The sequence below is a fragment of the Poecilia reticulata genome, chromosome 11, assembly GCF_904066995.2.
Source record: "Poecilia reticulata chromosome 11, P_reticulata-male-v2, whole genome shotgun sequence".
NCBI lineage: Eukaryota > Metazoa > Chordata > Actinopteri > Cyprinodontiformes > Poeciliidae > Poecilia > Poecilia reticulata.
This window is the reverse complement of record NC_088840.1, coordinates 3919472-3938478: the sequence shown is the minus strand read 5'-3', so window position 1 is coordinate 3938478 and position 19007 is coordinate 3919472. Positions and strand designations below refer to the sequence as shown.

Sequence of the window (19007 nt, the reverse complement as noted above, 5' to 3'; positions counted from 1 at the left end):
TTAATAAACTATCAGGCATGATCAAAACCCTGATAATATGGTCTTAATTCAAAAATTAATTCAGAAAAGTAATTTCATCATTGTCAACTTTTGAACTGCTTTGAGTAAAAAACACTCCAACATTGCCTTTCATATGAAACTGTGCGCTTGGTCATTGTCAGGAAGCAATTTAACTGTTTAAACAGCTTTTTCAATAATTTTGTTGATGAATGGAAGGTTGGAGATTATAGTATATATATACAGGTCCCTCTCAAAAAATTTGCATATTGTGATAAAGTTCATTATTTTCCATAATGTAATGATAAGAATTAGCATATTTCATCCGACCAATAAAAGAAAAGTGTTTTTAATACCAAAAAAGTCAACCTTCAAATAATTATGTCCAGTTATGGACTCAATACTTGGTTGGAAATCCTTTTGCAGAAATGACTGCTTCAATGCGACGTGGCATGGAGGTAATCAGCCTGTGGCACTACTGAGGTGTTATGGAGGCCCAGGACGCTTCGATAGCGGCTTTAAGCTCCTCCAGAGTGTTGGGTCTTGCGTCTCTCAACTTTCTCTTCACAATATCCCACAGATTCTCTATGGGGTTCAGGTCAGAAGAGTTGGCAGGCCAATTGAGTACAGTAATACCATGGTCAGTAATACCAGTGGTTTTGGCACTGTGAGCAGGTACCAAGTCGTGCTGAAAAATAAAATCTTCATCTCCATAAAGCTTTTCAGCAGATGGAAGCATGAAGGGCTCCAAAACCTCCTGATAGCTGCTGCATTGACCCTGCCCTTGATGAAACACAGTGGACCAACACCAGCAGCTGACATGGCTCCCCAGACCATCACTGACTGTGGGTACTTGACACTGGACTTCTGGCATTTTGGCATTTCCTTCTCCCCAGTCTTCCTCCAGACTCTGGCACCTTGATTTCCGAATGACATGCAAAATTTGCTTTCATCCGAAAAAAGTACTTTGGACCACTGAGCAACAGTCCAGTGCTGCTTCTCTGTAGCCCAGGTCAGGCGCTTCTGCCGCTGTTTCTGGTTCAACAGTGGCTTGACCTTTGACCTGGGGAATGCAGCACCTGTAGCCCATTTCCTGCACACGCCTGTGCACGGTGGCTCTGGATGTTTCTACTCCAGACTCAGTCCACTGCTTCCGCAGGTCCCCCAAGGTCTGGAATCGGCCCTTCTCCACAATCTTCCTCAGGGTCCGGTCACCTCTTCTCGTTGTGCAGCGTTTTCTGCCACACTTTTTCCTTCCCACAGAGGTGCCTTGATACAGCACTCTGGGAACAGCCTATTCGTTCAGAAATGTCTTTCTGTGTCTTACCCTCTTGCTTGAGGGTGTCAATGATGGCCTTCTGGACAGCAGTCAGGTCAGCAGTCTTACCCATGATTGTGGTTTTGAGTAATGAACCAGGCTGGGAGTTTTTAAAAGCCTCAGGAATCTTTTGCAGGTGTTTAGAGTTACTTTGTTGATTCAGATGATGAGGTTAACTGCTCGTTCAGAGAACCTTTTCATGATATGCAAATTTTTTGAGACAGGGATTTTGGGTTTTTATGAGCTTTATGCCAAAATCATCAGTATTAAAACAATAAAAGACCTGAAATATTTCAGTTGGTGTGCAATGAATCTAAAATATATGACAGTTTTATTTTTATCATTACATTATGGAAAATAATGAACTTTATCACAATATGCACATTTTTTGAGAAGGACCTGTAATATATATATATATATATATATATATATATATATATTAGAGATCGATCGGCCACCGATCATAATCGGCCGATTTCCGTGAAAAAGTTTATGATCAGTGATCGCCGATCACAATCGCTTGTTGCCGATCACCTGCATCTCATTTCTCAGCCTGCCTGTGCAGCTGGTCTCCTCTTTCCTTCACACTGCGCGAGCACGCAGCAACAAATCCTAAGCGATGTTGAACTTTAACGCACTGAGTGAATAGGGAAGTTTGCGTGTTGCGGTGGAAAATTGAAGCACGTCAAAATGCATCAACATAACGAATCTAATATGGCATAAAAACAATGCCATACTTGACGGAGTTTGGCTACATAGAGGCTCACTGCTGTAAAAAAGACATATGGAGGATCAGATGGCAGGTAAAGCAGCGCACAGCTACAAACACTCACCCGGATTAGCATGACGGTCAGAAAGCTAAACAAATAACCCACAAAATTATTTAAGTCTTCAAACTGCGATGTGGTTCTGCTCTCGCTGTTGAACCGCTGCTACGCGCTACAGGTAGTAATATTTCAGACGGAGCGCCGCTTCTGCTCCACCTGGTAGTGACTCTCACACCGAACCTCTGTTTAAAGCTGCAGCATCCAACTTAAAAAAATACATTTTACATACGTATTAAAACTTTCGCTGTCCTAACATGAGACAGATGATCTCTAAAAAAAAAAATCAATCTCTGCATAATTACTCCGCTCAGTCAGAAACAGCCAATCAGAACTAGCAGTAATCAGCTAGCCGCCATGTTATCAGGAAGTTTTCATTCAGTAACTCTGGATTGTTTATTGTAATGGATCCTGTATTTGCCTTTGAATGTTAAATTTTATATTTGAATATTTTTGGCAATGTTGAGAGGTTTTATTTTGACTCTTATTATTATTTAGCCTCTTCAGAGCCTTCATATCTTATCAGTCTGTTAAAGATAGCATTACAGATATAGCAGTACAATTTGCAGAATGCCTGTTTTGTTCAGTTTTCTTCTTGGAAAAAGTTATTAGAAACAAGTTTTTGTCTAAATTAAGGTGAATTCATGGTTCCTTTTTCCACATAATGTAATCGGTAGTGTTTATGATTAAAAAAAAAAAAAAATGTCATCGTATCAGTGATTGGCCCTCATGTGTGATCGGAATCGGTATCGGCAGGAAAAAACCTGATCGGCACTATATATATATATACATATAGATATATATATATATCAGTGATGTGCGGTCAGGGAAAATAATATATAATAATAAAATCATTTATAAAGATATTTTCACCCTGTGGTTTGTACTGTAAAGTACCTAATTTTCATTTAATTTAACCAAATCTGATTCATTTTTTCTTCAAAATCGCTGAATTTTCACATTTTCCCATTCAAATGCTTGGAAGCGAAGCAGGTGAGGCAGCAGCGAGCTGAGCCTCACCTGGGATTGCGCAACCTCTCGCTAACTGCACCAGTTGCCATTCTCTGGGAGCATGCTCCTCCTGTCTGTACGCCGTCAATAAAATGGTTAAAAACATTTAATGTATGAACAAATTTTCCATAATTTAGCTTATGTATTTAATGCACTATGTTTTTATTGTCACCAACTGTGTGTGTAACGTGTTTTGTTTGCTGAGGAGCGATCAGAAACGGCAGAGAACAGATTCGAGGTGAGGCAGGCAGTTCTCTTGCCTCACCGCAGGGGGCGCTCATGATCCCAGACATTGTGACTCCACAACTGCAGAGTAAGAAACAGTAACAGCGATCTAGCCATACAGTAGCTGCGCTGATACAGAGAGCGAGAAAGACGTGGTTTTGAGTTTTACTTTAATGGTTTCTCCCTTTGCTGTTAAGCACAGCACGAAATTAATAATATCTACATGTCTAAGTTTGATTGAGACAACGAAATTATTCTGCGGCGGCGGCATGGTTAAGCATCACATGTTAAAGAATGGTCTTTTTACCCTTCAGCATTGTATGAATGCGCAAAATTTCCTTATGTAAACAATAACATGCAGGGGGTCTAGATTTGCAAATCCGATTATAATTAAGGCGGTGCTTCACCAGCTATGAACCTCACCGGTTCATAGACAGATATATATATCTGTCTATATATAGACAGATATATATATCTGTCTATATATATATATATAGACAGATAGATTCAGAGATTATACACAGATGGATGTTTGAAAACCTTTATTTATGTTAATTAGAAAGATTTTCTATAACACTTAAAATGACCATATTACATCAGACAGATAAAAAAAAATAATTTTTCAAAAACAGAAAAGAGGGTTTAATGAAAGGTTTGACTTTTCCTACCAGAGGTGGTGGCATGTATTAAATACCTGGTCTAAGGCTTAAATGACTATTCCTTTTAAATGTGTAACCATGTTAATTTTAAGACTGAAAAACACTTTTTGGTTGTTATTACTCTCATTTTTGATGAAGAAAGTCTGTAAACCTGCCTGTATTGCACCATAATATATTGTATTTTCACTGATTGGACCCTGAGTTACTACAGAGGAGAACTAGCTTTAGCGGCTAACTCTGTCATGTTATGTAAAGTGCATAGTCCCTTTGGAAATAAGCAAACAACAAACAAGTCTCATTGGGATGTATATTCTAATTTATTGACTATATGTGGCTAGTATTGGCTTGAATGACGAAGGAAGGTCAGCAACCTCCAGTGAAATAATCTCCTGTTACCAACACATTACTCAGAAATACTGATTAATAATACTTTTAATACTAATCAAAACACAACCAAAGGTTCTGATTATGGACTTCACTGTGTGAATAAAGATTTTATACAATATGTGGATTTTTAAAGGCCCCATGTATTTAACTGCCTCATATGAAGTCTGCAGTGGCTCTAACTAACAGAGGAAAGCTTCAGTTTTCTACATTAAAGAAAGTGTAAATTTTCATTTAATTGTGATTAATTACAAATCTGAAAAGCATTTAGGTTCAACAAAACTTGTACTGATTCCATATGTTAACCTAAAGCTGGGCAAGAATCTCAATCCACTGATAACATAGCAACATTTTTCTGCCTTTAACACACAATCAACCTTACTGAATGTGTTTCTGGCGGCCTGCGGCGAACATGCCACCACCGCTGGCAGGAAAAGTCAAAAACAAAAGTGTTTTTCAACTTCAAAGTTGTCCTTGTTCTCGAGGCAGAGCATCAGCAGCTGAATTGTTAAAGAACATCCCCTTACAAATCAATACTTAAAAGTGGAATGTACAGTTGGAGGTGAAACAAACAAACAAAAAAAAGACAAAGCAGAGATTAAAGAATAAACAGCTTCAGCCCTGAGCCAAGAATAAGAACATCGTGGGGCTGTTTGGCTGAAGTTTCACACTCTGTGCCCACAGCTGTGGCAGTTATAAATATCTGCACCACCAGTCTAGATGTGCATGTGTGAAGAGAGCTGAGGTGCCACCGGCAGGACTGAGGCTAAAAATAGCAGCAAGGCAGGCAGCCAACTCTGCCTCTGTCTCCACTGGATTTGATTAGGCCTCAAGAAGCTCTGCCCTCCTCCCTCCTCTCCAACAACACTCTCTCAACACTCTGCCTGCATGTGCTCTATGTGTGAGCAGCTTCTATTGGTGTAACACACAGTCCTCCCTTTCTGCACACAGTGGGAGGATTTATTGTTCCAAATTTGCTTATTGGGTTTTTTTTTCTAAAGTGAGATCTCACTGTTTTTATCTCATACTTTTTTTTCCCTTCTTTTTTTGAAGTCACAAATAAAGATATTCAGTCTTCAAATGTGCACACATTGAAGTCTAATCTATTTTATTATATTAAAAGAACGTAATTTGATTAGAGGCAAAAAAGTAACACTTTTGAAGTCATTAAACAAGACATACTGTGTAAACAAACATGTCAGTTTTAATTGTGAAAACCCCAATAGGCTTGGAGACTTCTTCCAGCATGCCGTGGTTTGCCCCCAGGGTGACCTTGCTTCAACAGCCAAGACATTGGCATAAATTAAATGTCTGAGTTCCAAACACGCTCTGCAAAATGCTGCTTTTCTCTTAAATCTAAGTGGGAATAAATGTGTGGCTTTGGTCATTTATTCCACATCAGAAACCGGATTTTTTTTCTCTTTTAATTACTGTCGAAAGAAATTTCAAAAGATCTTTTGTTCAGTTTCTCTCTTTTTTTTTTTTTTACTTGAATATTTTGGGATTGTTAAAAAATATAAAACAATTCGGAACAAATTTGTTCACACTCCATATGACCCATTCATTTCAAATCAAAAAATACTTTTTTCCCCCAATGAAAAAAAGTAAACATAGCCTGGTTGACTCAGGCTATGTATATATGAAACCGTTGCCTGGAAACTGGCAGTATTTTCAGATGTTAATTGAAGAAAAGTTTTACCTTTTAGACGGAACCACCGAGACACCTAAGGAGAGTTGTTGTGGTGATGCCAGGCCACTGTAGGGCGCTGTGATTTTAACATGTCATCTAATGTGCATGTGCTTTTTACCCTGAGCTTCCACCTCACTCTGAACAGTAACCCGTCTCTGTTTCCAAATTAACAATGTTCTCATGTAAAACATATAATCCTCATCAGAAATTGTGTTGAACTGAACAGATGAAGTTGCACAACAAAGCACTATACTACACATGACTGGTTTTGTCATCTGCGCATTCTGCATGTGTGCTTTCACACCTGTTGGGGGGTGTTAATGAAAAGTTTTACTCTGAGATCTTGATCTGGTGGAAACTGGTGTCACGTAAACGGGTGTCTAGATAAAAAAAAAAAAGGTTACAGTTTAACTGATGACTGGCTCAGTTTAATACAAATAAATGCTCCGGAAAAAAGAAATCTGTTAAACACAAGAAGAACTTGCATCCCACTTCACAAACCGTGTTGTGTTCTGCTGACACATTACATCCCAATAAAAAACATAACATTTTTTGGCTGGTAAAATGAGTTCAGGAGCTGTGGAGAGTATTTTATGTAGGGTTTTGCTGGTCAGGCAGAGAATGGTCCATTCTAAGAGCTGGTACCAGGGGAATGGCCAGTAAAAGCCTCGTCTCTCTCACTCTGTTTGCCTCAGAGGAATGTGTACTTCCACATTCCGACAGCGATCTCCACCATGTAAAACCGAGGGCTTACAAAAGGGGATGGTAAAACTGATCTAGAAGCAGCTTTACAGCACCAGGGACAGTTGGGGTTTTAAAGATAATCACTGCGAATGTTTTAATACGCCTTCCTGTTCCATATAATGGGTTCCGCTGAAACTCGCCCAAACAAAAGTCAGTGTCTGGTGAAGATACTCACTCCACAGAGGGATAAGTGAATGAGTCAGACTGAAAACTGACCATCTACGTACGGTGAGAGGAGGGAAATTACAATGGTGGGATTATGGTTACTTTTACTCTCACTCACAAATCCTAGGATGATGGATTTGGAGGTAGAAAAATACCCACAACACTCACTAGCTGCATTTCCGTCACAAATGTGAGCAAAGCTTTGTCAATATTCTGCTAATGTAGAAAAAACGCAATCTAACAAAGTAATTAATACGTGAATAAGTTTATTAGATTAAAAAAAAACATGCCGCTCCATCATCCTCCTATCTCTTCCTGTCGTCGACCTCAACTTTTCCGCCAGAACTAACATCAAGCTATTCATCATGTGACTCGTGTGATAAAAAGTGTTTCCATTGCAGTTAAGCAAAATATGTTAACTTCAAAACAGCTGAAAAACCACCTCATCGTAGCAAAAAAACTTTATCAAAAACCATGAGTTTTTTTTCAAAATTGGCATTTATTTATTTATTTATTTATTTATTTATTTATTTTGGAATTCCATTTTGCATAGCTATGTGGTCAATGGAAACCCTGCTGTGATACCACAATGAGAGGTATTCAAGATTAAGACGATGGCTGTAATAAAGCTACTGGAGCCCCAGTATAACCGCCAAAGACCCTGAGGCCCAAATGTTCTCCAACTGAGGTCAGGGAAATGGAAAGTGACATACAACACAGCTATGGTGAAGAGGCAAAAAAAAAAAAAGTTAAAAGAAGCTATGGACGTCTCCTAAGATGTGAGCAACTGAAAAAAGGTGAATACAACGGAAAACCTAACAAAAACAGCCAGACTCCTTTCACCTGAGGCAAATCCATCCCATTCCGACTGCATCCGCATTTCTCAAGCCCACTGGTACGCTGTGCTTGTGGGAGAACTGAGGAACAGGCGCTCGTGTTGAGCGATGAAAGGTCAGGGACATAAACATGTTGCCTCCTCCTGTGCTGGTTGCAGATCACTCTTGATTGATTTTACATACTGATAGTCTCCAACGGTGCTTTACAAGGAAAGGCCAGTAATAAACACATAATTACATTTGATAAATATGGGGAAATTGGTCATAGAATAAATCATGTTGGGATTTTTCATTTGTGGAGAAAAGGAGAGGTTTAAGTGGAAAAAAACTATCTGATCCTTGGTGTTTAGACTCCATATAACAGCAGGGTTGGGATCAGCCATTTGACCAGTTGTTTTTGCAAGTGAGGTAGCAACCGGAAACTAAGTTAAAACCTCCATTTTCATTCTAACTCTAGAATGAAAATGGAGCTCTTTTTTTAATCAAAGTTAGAATCTACAAGATTAAAAAATTAGAACAAGATATCTACAAAAAATATGCCATAGAGTATACTATGAATACTATATATATTGAAGACATTTCTTCACATTATGTGTAAGTGTTGTGGCTTTCTGTCCAGTAAATGCCAACACTAGTCCAGTAGACTGAAGTGAAACACAGAGTATTTACTGCAGTAAGGACGACACGAGATGAAAATTCTTTCCACAACAGAAAACAACATTAAAAGAGAAGGTGTTCATGTTCTTACAAGCAGCTTTCGGGTAGATTTTAGAGTCTTTACAGAATTAGCTTGATTCTAGCCGAGGCTGCAGCGCTGCACTCTGCTCTGAAAAGCCCCGCTGCCAGTCAAACGCTGCCTCTAGTAAGCTTAAGAACTCATTAAAATGCCTGGTTTGCCTCTAACAAAGGCCACGTTTGTCACAGCATAGGTGGTGGATGCCAAGCATGTTATGTAATACATCCACAGGGGAGAAGTGAATTTACTGTATTATAAACTACATTGCATAGAGACGATCTGCGTAAACTTTCTTTTTCCAAGCAGGCTGATGTCAAACTACAATTAACCCCAGAGCAGAATTAAGTCCATCTTAAGAAAAAGACCAGGACACACACAACTTGGAATGTCATTTTACATTTACAATACATAACATGTGTTGCATTTCACGTTTATTATTGACTTTTCTTTTCCAAACAATAGTGAAAACATTTGAAACACCAGGGCCTTAATTGTCTAGTTTACAATCAATCATTAAATAATCAATAGTCAAAATCATTTAGGTTTCTGATTTCCCTTTGGGGTTTTTTCAACTGAATTGAATATCAACAGCAAATGGCTAAAGCGATATTCTGTTTTACAGTCAAAAACTACATTCAAGTTGCTTTTACCTTGCTTAAAAAAAATCTTTTATTTTTGCTACAGTGAAACAAAAATGTATTTAACCGTCCAGTAGAGAAGCTATTTTATTTCCCCCAAAAACTGTGCATAAATATGAAAAGTTTGCTCAATGAAGGGGGGAAAAAGGAAAGGGAATGTAATAGTTTCAAAAAAGTGTTTGGAGAAGTTTGGAGATGAAAAATTATTAATCTGAGGACATTAAATAATTGCTTGCCAGTCTGTGTCATCAAAATAGGGAAGAGATTAAAAGTCAATGTGAATTAGCATGGCCAAAAAAATGAAGGGAAAAAATTGGAAAGTCTAGCCAAAAGAAAATGTCTCTTTCTGTTTTACCTTCATTAAAAGTGACTTGGACATTTTCTCTGGAAGCAGCCTGCAGATGAGCTTAGTTATGAATTGGCACCGTTTACAAAAGTTGTATTGAATTTCTGAGAAACCACTGGAGTGGTCCACTAAACTGGATTGATGGTCTTAACCTGAGTAATTAAATGTGGCTTTGTTGTGTTTAATACGAAGTGAGATGCATTCATTTGCATTTCTCTGAGTTTCTTTCTCATGAAACTGGTGCTATGAACACTGCCAAACTGTTTGTGAACTTAATATCACAACATAATGAGTTGTTTTCTACTTACATCAAGCTTCATTAATGAACAAATCTTTTTGGGTATCTTCTGTATTTATACATTTGAAGCCAGAAGTCTACATACACCAAATAAAAAGTCACACCAAGTTAAATCAGACCAAACCGTTTTGCTGAAGCCTGAACATGACATAAAATAGATGTCATCTATTTTAAGTCCTTCATAAAATAGATGACATCAAGAGAGAAGAACATTATGTGGAAATATTTAAGCAAAATGTAAAGATATCAGCCAGGAAGTTAAAGGTTGGGTGAAAATGAATCACCAGCATGGAGTCAAACTGGCCTCAGAATAAAGGTTGTACCAAATAGCCAACTTATAGTATTGTTGAATCTTTGCTCTGCAATGACATTTTTTTTATGCGTCACGTTTACGAGTTGCAATCACTTGACAAAACGCGTTTTTCCAAGAAGATGAAAACTTAAGAACTATGTGAGTTTCAGTTTGAATGGTGTTAAAAAATCAAAAGTATTTTAGCAAAGGGGTTCTGCAAACTCTGGTGACGATGACCGGAGTAATGTTGGGCGTGTTGCATGTCGGGCTGCTTTTCATCCATCCAGCTGATCAGCATCATTCTACCAAGTCCACAGTCTTCACCATCATGGTGAAAATGGCAATTATACAGCATTTCTGTCTGAAAAGTTCTTTCTAGTTGGTCTTATTTGATGTTAGAATTTTGCAAATACCATATTTCGATCTATTAGCTTTGAGCCATATTCATCAAAAATAAACGGATATGAACTCCTGAAATATATCTGTCTGTCTGTAATTGAGCTGCATAATTTGGGTTTTACCACTTACATTTAATAACTGTATTAAAAGATTTTTTAAATATCATTTACCTGTAATTATGCTTACCTCATATCTAAATTAGATAAGGATATATAACTTTCAAAAATGCCACAAAGAAGTCTAAAAGACTAGAAATGGCATTTATCATAAATTATAATGTTTATTTGTATGAAATATTCTCAATTAAAATGATTTTTGGAAAAATATTTAAGATTTCAAAAGTTATAAATCTGCTCTTAGTTGAAGTTATCTAAGTTTTTTTGTTTTTTTGTTTTTTGACCTTGAATCATCCTACAGTCTTTTTCTCATCTATTAGTCATCGTTCTGTCAAACTGTCCAGAAAAGTAAGACACCGTTTGACAGCACATCTCAACAGAAAACCTTACTTCTGTTTTCTCTCATGATGATTCACGGTGGAAATAAAAAGCTCCCTCCGGCTTTGAAAGGTAAAACAATGCCGGCTTCATCACTGCAGGTGGTTTGGCGTTTGGGTGCTACATGATGAAGCATCTTCCAACCCTTCAGATCTGCTCCATGTAGTGAAACACAGTTCTATCTTGCCTCCATGCTTTCGCAAAGGGTTTCTGCAAGTTTCACCAACTCAAATTTAAGACCATTTAAAGGCCTTTATGAGTGGAATTTAAGATCTGAATCTAACATACAAATTCCACCCAGCCGGCTGATGGTAAATTTGCACTTACCCATGATAGACGCAAAAAGCTAGCTAGCTAGGAAGGACATATGGGAAACTTAGAAAGATAGCGGTTCCCTCTGCCATCTCGAGTCAAAATGCAATGAACATGTCTGTATGTGACTCAAAGTTCCACCTTACAAAAAATTTAAGCGAGAAAAAAGAAAATACATAAAATATACAAAATTAAACAGACTGGCCAAGACCAAATTTAAGACCAACAGTAAAAAAAAAAATTTAGCAGCGGAATTACTTTTTTAAATTAATTTAAGACATTTTAAGGCCTTAATTTTAGATAGGAGAATTTTAGACTTTTTAAGGCTGTGCAGACGCCCTGTTCACAGAGCTCTGATTGAAGGAACAGAATGCTGCTTGGAGCCAATTGAAGATTACCATCAAAATAAGCTCATCACTCTTTTTACAGGGAGGTACAAAAAGTTCTCTGGAAAATTCTAAGCAGAGATATTCATCATTTGCCAAAATAGATAGAACTGCAGCAGGATTAGACTTTGCAGCTCTCCAAGAAATGGAAGCCAACGCCGCTGTGTGCATGCATTGTTGTTTCTGCCTACCTTGACGTGGCTGTACTCGGCCTTGCCGGACTCGCTGCTCAACGCTTTGGTCTCGGTCCTGGGCTTCAGGACTTGTCGAAGAGGACTGGCGATCGGCAAACCCGTCACGCTGATCCCATCTGGACATACAGCAAAAACCACAGAAGAAGAGACAAAAAAAAAAAAACAAACAGCATAAAGATGAGGATTATTATTCAGCACCCCGCAGGCATTTCCACAAGTATATCTGCTGTCTATGATGCTTTTATAGGAGCTTTTCATGATGAATCACTTTCATTATTTAATGAATGTAGTCACTTTCGGCTATCCATCTTTTCTCTCAAAAGCATTTTTTTTTCTTTTTTCCTCCCCTTATAACGATTAACTCCATACTGCATAAGAGATCCATCCCACAGTGTTTGCTTTGGATCCAACAGGAAGTTGTAGATGTCTACCTGCTTCTCAGACACTGACCAAACTATTAGTATTAATCTCCTAAAAAAATTTATGTGCAACTTTAACAACAGATTATGTACCATCTTAGATTTCCTTTATATAATCTTGATGTAAAACAAAAATAGCACAATAAGTGACATGGAGGTGTTAGAGCATATGTTTCAAACTCAAGGCCTTCATGCTTTTAATGTGACCCTTTAATGCAGAATCTCAAGATAATGTTTATGTGCTTAACTATTATTTTATTGATCAGTTTTCATCTACACAATGCCATATTGCATTAATATGAAAATATGCTCCAAATTATCTTTAAGAAGTTATCTATTTATTAACAAATCAACAGTCCATTAAAGATGCTGAAGGTAACTTTTATTTTTTAAAAACTGCATAAGACAGACCATTAAATTGAGCAGCGCGTAGAGCCATGACAATTTAAAAGATATACACAAAAAACATTTTTGTAAAAGTTACAGTACATATTTCAGCTTAATTTTTTTTAAATACAATCTGCCACAACCAGTACTTAGAGGACATTCACAATCTAGATGTGGCCCAAAAATGAAAATGTGTTTGACATACCTGTGTCAGAGAATCAACTGAAATCAGTATGTAAACTTTGGAGAAATGACATTGGCTTCTATTATTCTAAAGCCAACTAGAACCTATGAATGATATCGAACCTATTTTCACTCTAGCTTTGGTAAAGCAATTAAAAGTTCCCTTTTTCAAAAAATAAAATAAATAAAAAATTTGAGATCACAGGGGTCTGACAGGTGACGTGCACAAAGAACACATGGCTACATTTTCATTCCCGACCTTGAGAGAAGCAGTGCAGGCAAAGGAGCAGCTGCACAATCAGCAGCTGCGTTTGGCACCACCGCCGGGGCTGCAGCTTTCAACCCACTCAAACAATACAGAAAATGTGAAGCCCACAGCCTAAGCTCTGACGTCAAAGGAATCATATCGCTCTCTGACGTCAGCGCAATTTCCCTCCCGCCGGATAGCAGACATTACCAGACTCTGCAGCAGCTCACGCAACTTCAGCTCCGTTCAGACAAACTCAAAGGCAGAAAACTGAAAAGGTTGAGGGAAAACTTTACTTGTAGAACCGACTGAGTTTGAAGAAAGTCTGACAGAAAGAAAAAGTGGGGAAAAACAAGAGGTGTTTTTCCCATCAAAACAGTGTTAACAAGTGAAGTCAGTGCTGTAACATTGGTGAAACACAAAATGATCATCATAATGGTTTTTGATTTAAAAAAGACTGGCTCCAGAGCGTTGACCACTTAGTTTAGCAAACTCATTCAGAGCTAAGAGCAAGCTATCTTCACTTGGAAGTATACTGCTGTTAGTATTTTTGTAATTAAATATATTTTTTAAAAACAAAATAATGTTAAGAAAACAAGAACGTGTGAGATGAAGAATAAAACATATAAACAGTACATACAGTTGGCAACAGAAGTGAGTCAGCCAGCAGCAAAGTCAGCCAGCAAACCGCAATAAATTTGCGCGCAACCCATGATAGACGCAAAAAAGCTAGCTAGCTAGCTAGCAGTTGTATTTTAGTAACCTCAACTCACTGAAGCCACAAATGACGATATCTGTGTATTACTCAAACCTTTGCCTGACAAAAATGTTAAACATGGAAAAAACAAAGAACTACATAGAAAATATGAGATTTAATAGTTAAAAAAAATAAGATCTGTGACAAACAAATTTAAGGTCAGCATCTTTTCTAAATGAATTTAAGAGATTTTAAGGCCTTCATTTTAGATGCATGAATTTAAGAATGTTTAGTTAGGGCGTTTCAAAGATGCGGGGACACACTGTTCAGCTCAACACCATAGAATGCCCTTTTGTTGAAGTAACTTCTGTGAGACACTTCTTACAACCATCCAAAAGTATCTGACATTGGTCTGAAGTAGTAGATTTTCCTCAAGAACCCTTTGACACACGGCAGAATTCACGCATCTGGTTCCTTTCCTGGAATGCTGTATTTTATATGCCAAACATATCCTCTTGTGTTGCCCAAATTATTCAACTTTAGACTTCTGTCCAAAAAAATATACAACACTAAGGAGTCTGATTTTTTTGTTGTTGTTTTTCATTTTCCATTTTTCTCTAGCAATCTTTAGTCAAGTCTTTACAATTATGTCCTACTTTTATCACAATCAAATTCACAAATTCAACTGCACCAAAAGTTATTGACCAAAAGTTCCAGTTGTAACTTAAAATGTGGAAAGGTTCATGGGATGTGAATTTCTTCGCAGTGCACAGTATGTGTCACACTGGTCACACTGGTCACACGTCTTTATGAGAAAAACTGAGATTAAATGGGAGTTTTGGCATCTAAAAGTTTCAACTCGACTCTGAACTAATTCTATTAAGTGAAAAATATCTAACTTTTAATTGCTAATGGCAGCTGAAGGAAGCACAGTGGTCTACTGCTTGAGAACACCTGACAGTAGTCTCACCTTAATGCCCTTGAAACACAGAAGGAGGTAAAGACCCTGTTTGGCACAGAATGCTAACAGAACAACTAGTATTCCGCCTGCAGCTATTCTCCCCCTTTAAAAGCCTCTCCAGTCTGAGATAAAACTCAGTGTTGTTACACTTCATCTCTGTTTTCACTTTTCTGTCTTTTAGAACTTTGCATGAGAAATCCCAATTTGTCACTGTACAAAACAAATGATAACTCAATGTGAAGCTTAATAACTCTAGAAGCCCTTCACCTCCTGGCCTCCCATTGGACTAATGGCTAAACAATTAGCTAGTCTGAAATAGCTAGCTAAATGTTTAGCTTGATGGCTGAGATCAGATTTTCCTTTAACAAAACAGATATATACTTTGATGAGTTCTGTCTGGAGGTAGAGCATGGACTGTTTACCCTCTCTTGAACTGGTAGCCATCTGATGAATCAGGTCCAGTGGCATGGGTGCAAATGAATATATCCATATTAATATTTTTTATCCATCTTAAATTGCTGCTTATGGCTAAATAAATCGTGCAATATTCAATTTGGATGAGTTGGTCTAATAAGGCGAAGTGTTCAGACTACTATAACTTATTTCTATGAACTATATTAATATTGACATGTATTTATACACGTAAAATATACAATTTGCTGATTACAATAAAGTCACAATGTAAACCTGAATGACACCACAGTTTTTTGGGTTTTTTTCATCTACTTACAAGTCAAAACTGGGACTCTCTAGAGCTCCTACAAATACTTCCAGTGATTAATTTTTAGAGTATTGACAAATGTACAGAATTTACAAAGACATTTGGAGGGGGTCATTTTTATGTAGTGCTTGCTAAAAGTTTTTACAATACGTGTGACAATAATCTAGCAGATTAAACAGAGAAAGGGAATAAGAGTGATAAAAAATATACAGTTTATGATCTGAATCCTTTATGAGTGGCGGCCTGTTTCAGGAGGTACACATGACTGCATGTCCTGTGGCACAGGGCTTCTGATTAATGGGAGCTGTGATTAACTATGGCACTGCCTTGCAATCACCCCCATCCCCAAACCTCCCTCCTTTACACCCACCTCCCAATCAGTATCTGTCTTGTTGTGTGTCTGATGGCCTCAGGGAGATTTGGGTGAACTCAGCATTTCTATCACAGGCCGCCTTGCTGCCAGCTCTTCAACATAACAGCGAAGATTGAGAGTTTCTCATTAGAAATAATGGTAAGGTTTTTAGCACAGCTCCGAATTGCAGTGAATGACCAAGAATCATTTCTTGCCGTTTTCTGCCCTATCTGAAGGATTGATGTGTTGGATGGTACAGGCTGCATTTGGCTCACAATTATCTGCATATTAATGCCAATTTAGAAATACGGCCGCATGTACACAAAATTTTATTAGATTACATCAAAATTAGGGCAGCAAAGGATAAATATATGGAAAAGCACCTCATGTGCAATAAGTATGGTGGAGGATCTATGATGCTGTGGGCTTCTCTGCCAGAAAAGTAAAAATGGTTCGTCCCTGGATCCTTGGTCAAGATAGTAACTCAAAACATACGGCCAAATTGATAAAGAAATGCTTCACCACACACAAAATGAAATGTCTTCCCTTACTGGCGCATTTCAGTCTCCAGGTCTAAAAATGTTTTCACCTGATTGGCCAGTAGACTTGGTTCCATTGGGGATCAAAGTTGCAAAATTTGTTATATTTTCAGCTGCTGTGTTTCACTTTCACACTGCACTGTGTCAAATGTACCAAACCTTTGGTCAAATCTGTTCCCTCCATCGCCTGTGGGGGCGCTGAAGGAAATGACATAAAAACCTCTGAAGAAGACACAACTTCCTTCTTCACAAAATGTTAAATATGGAGGGCTGTCAGATTTGTGCAGATGTGGGATTTCTCTTTTGTCTTTAGCAAAAGACCACCAGCAATTTTTCCCAATAGCACTAAACTTGCATGTTTGCTTTGGATATATTTACCCAGAATGCACTGTGCTTCAGTCAGTTAGCTGCTTCTGCAGCAATCTCCTGTCCGCTTGGCGTTCACATATGCTTTAGAATCACTCCAAAGTTAACTTCAACCCAACTGAGACAGAGGTTTTTAGGGGAAGCACAGTTTGCATTTTTGGTCCGTGTCAGAGTTCAATTGCGTGTTCACAACTCCCGAAACTAACTGGACTCTCTAGACAAAGTAGAGTTCCATTAAAGTGGACAAAATAAGATTTCTGTGAATGCAACATACAATCTATAGAAAACCTGCAGGGTAAGATGAAAAACAGAAGCACAAGACAGGACTCAGGACTCTTTATGATCTAGAAAGATTGCGCAAAGAGGAATGGTCAAAGATTCCTGTCTGCCCCAGAGTCCATGAAATGCTAAACTGTAGATTGAGATTTAGGTGCCAACTACTAGCATTAAGGTCTGTGTGAGATTATGCTACTACAAAAAGATTCAATTATTTTAAGGCTTGTCACATATCGTTACCAGAAAAACCAATAAATGTGGCCAGTCCAGTAGAACCTTATCTTCTGACTGAGTTTATTCTGCTCCTTATACTCCTACGGTTGATAAAAGGCCTCCTTGAAAATGAGATGACCCCTCTCATGGGTGAATCTCTGATGAAATGGACATAGTAAATCTAATGACCTTCCTTGACATCATATTTCCAACACATAAGAACACCAAAAAGTAGAATTGTTATTCACAGTTGTAAAGATATAAAAACTGTTTAGTTCAAGAGTTACTGTACGATAACAGCTCAAGTAATGCCTTCAGGGTCAATATTTTTCCCCCTCTTTCCGTGACTTTCCTTTGACCCTTCAGGCACTCTGATTTGACAGAACACTGAAAAATGAAATAGAGCAGATATTTTCTCTCTTCAAAATGTTGTGCTAGCTGGCAGTCCCGTGAGGATGGCCACTGGCACACTTGTCTGCGGTCTTTTTCCACTCCATTTTGTATATGGAAGGCAGCTCTCATCCGCCGTGAAGTCTGCTGCAGGCAGCTGAAGGTGTACTCAAACACACAGCCGTAGCTGGAAGAAAGTAGAGCTCTGCATGTATTTTTCAAGAGTCAATTTTGCTCCGGATGTTTATTTCTCCCTTTTCAGTCGCAAACTTCCTTGACGAGCAGTTTGGTGTGACAAGTCTCGCTCCTGACTACATACCAGGTGTCTTCCAAAGACAGAGTTCCTCTAATCCACGATATGTTCCTTAAATGTTAAGTACATCTTAATTATTTTTCCAGAACTACTCGTGGGCTTTTTGCTGTTTGTTTCTTGCGTGTCTGCAGTGCGCGGCACCCTCTTCACTCGTGCTGTCATTAGCTTCCACACTCACACCATTTAACACAATAAAGTGCGCTGGAAGTCAAGGCCCATTAGTCCTGAGTGATGATATCAGTCCCATCAGATCATGAGTTATGGTGTGGTGGGGTCTTCAAGCAGGATGAGGAATGAGAGATAAACTGTGTCTGGGGATAAATAGGGAAGGACCAGCCTCTCCGTTCCACGCCTGCTGAAACCCAGAGAGCACTGCAGACCAGCCAGGGATTATCAGCGTAAACCAGACGTGCATACGCCTACAAAACTACCAACAAACAACTTATGCGCTGGGCTGCAAAGGTTTTCATACTAGTTTACGTTCCATCGCGTCACAACAGTAAACGGTGTTATTTTTAAATGGGATTTTAAATGACTGACCAACACAACAGGTTTTTTTCTTAAAACTCTTGACCCTGATACAAAGTCAGCATCAGTATCACCTTGATACTAGTGTGTTAAGATTGATACTTTAGTTTCAGATTCCCTCGTATTACGGGTGTAATTAGGTAAATAATGAAATTTTTATGCGAAGTTGATACTTCTAATGGACTTTTTATGCAAGTTTTAATAGAACTTTGTGTTATAAAAGGGTCATTATTTACTGAATGGCACTTCATGACAACAGCTGTAAACTTTCATGAAGACTCCTTCATGTTCATGACTGTTGCTATGACATGTTTATGACAGTGTCATGTCAGTCTTATGCAAACCCCTTCAAATTAAGTTTTAACTTTGTTTCTCAACTCCTGTAAAATTATTTTTGCTTTCATTTGCTCGTAAATTTCTTTTTTTTTACTTTATTTAGAAAACAGTTCACAAAAAATAATGTTTTT

The 19007-nt window shown here is 38.1% G+C and overlaps 1 protein-coding gene across 2 annotated transcripts in view; it reads right to left on the bottom strand.

Annotated features, from left to right (window-relative positions):
* Positions 1-19007, bottom strand: part of trappc9 (trafficking protein particle complex subunit 9) — a 212070-nt gene that overhangs the window by 129066 nt on the left and 63997 nt on the right. For both annotated transcript variants that reach the window (XM_008421345.3, XM_008421346.3), the window contains one exon: positions 11946-12064. In XM_008421345.3, coding sequence (XP_008419567.1) covers positions 11946-12064 — 119 coding nt within the window. The remainder of the gene's footprint in view (positions 1-11945; positions 12065-19007) is intronic.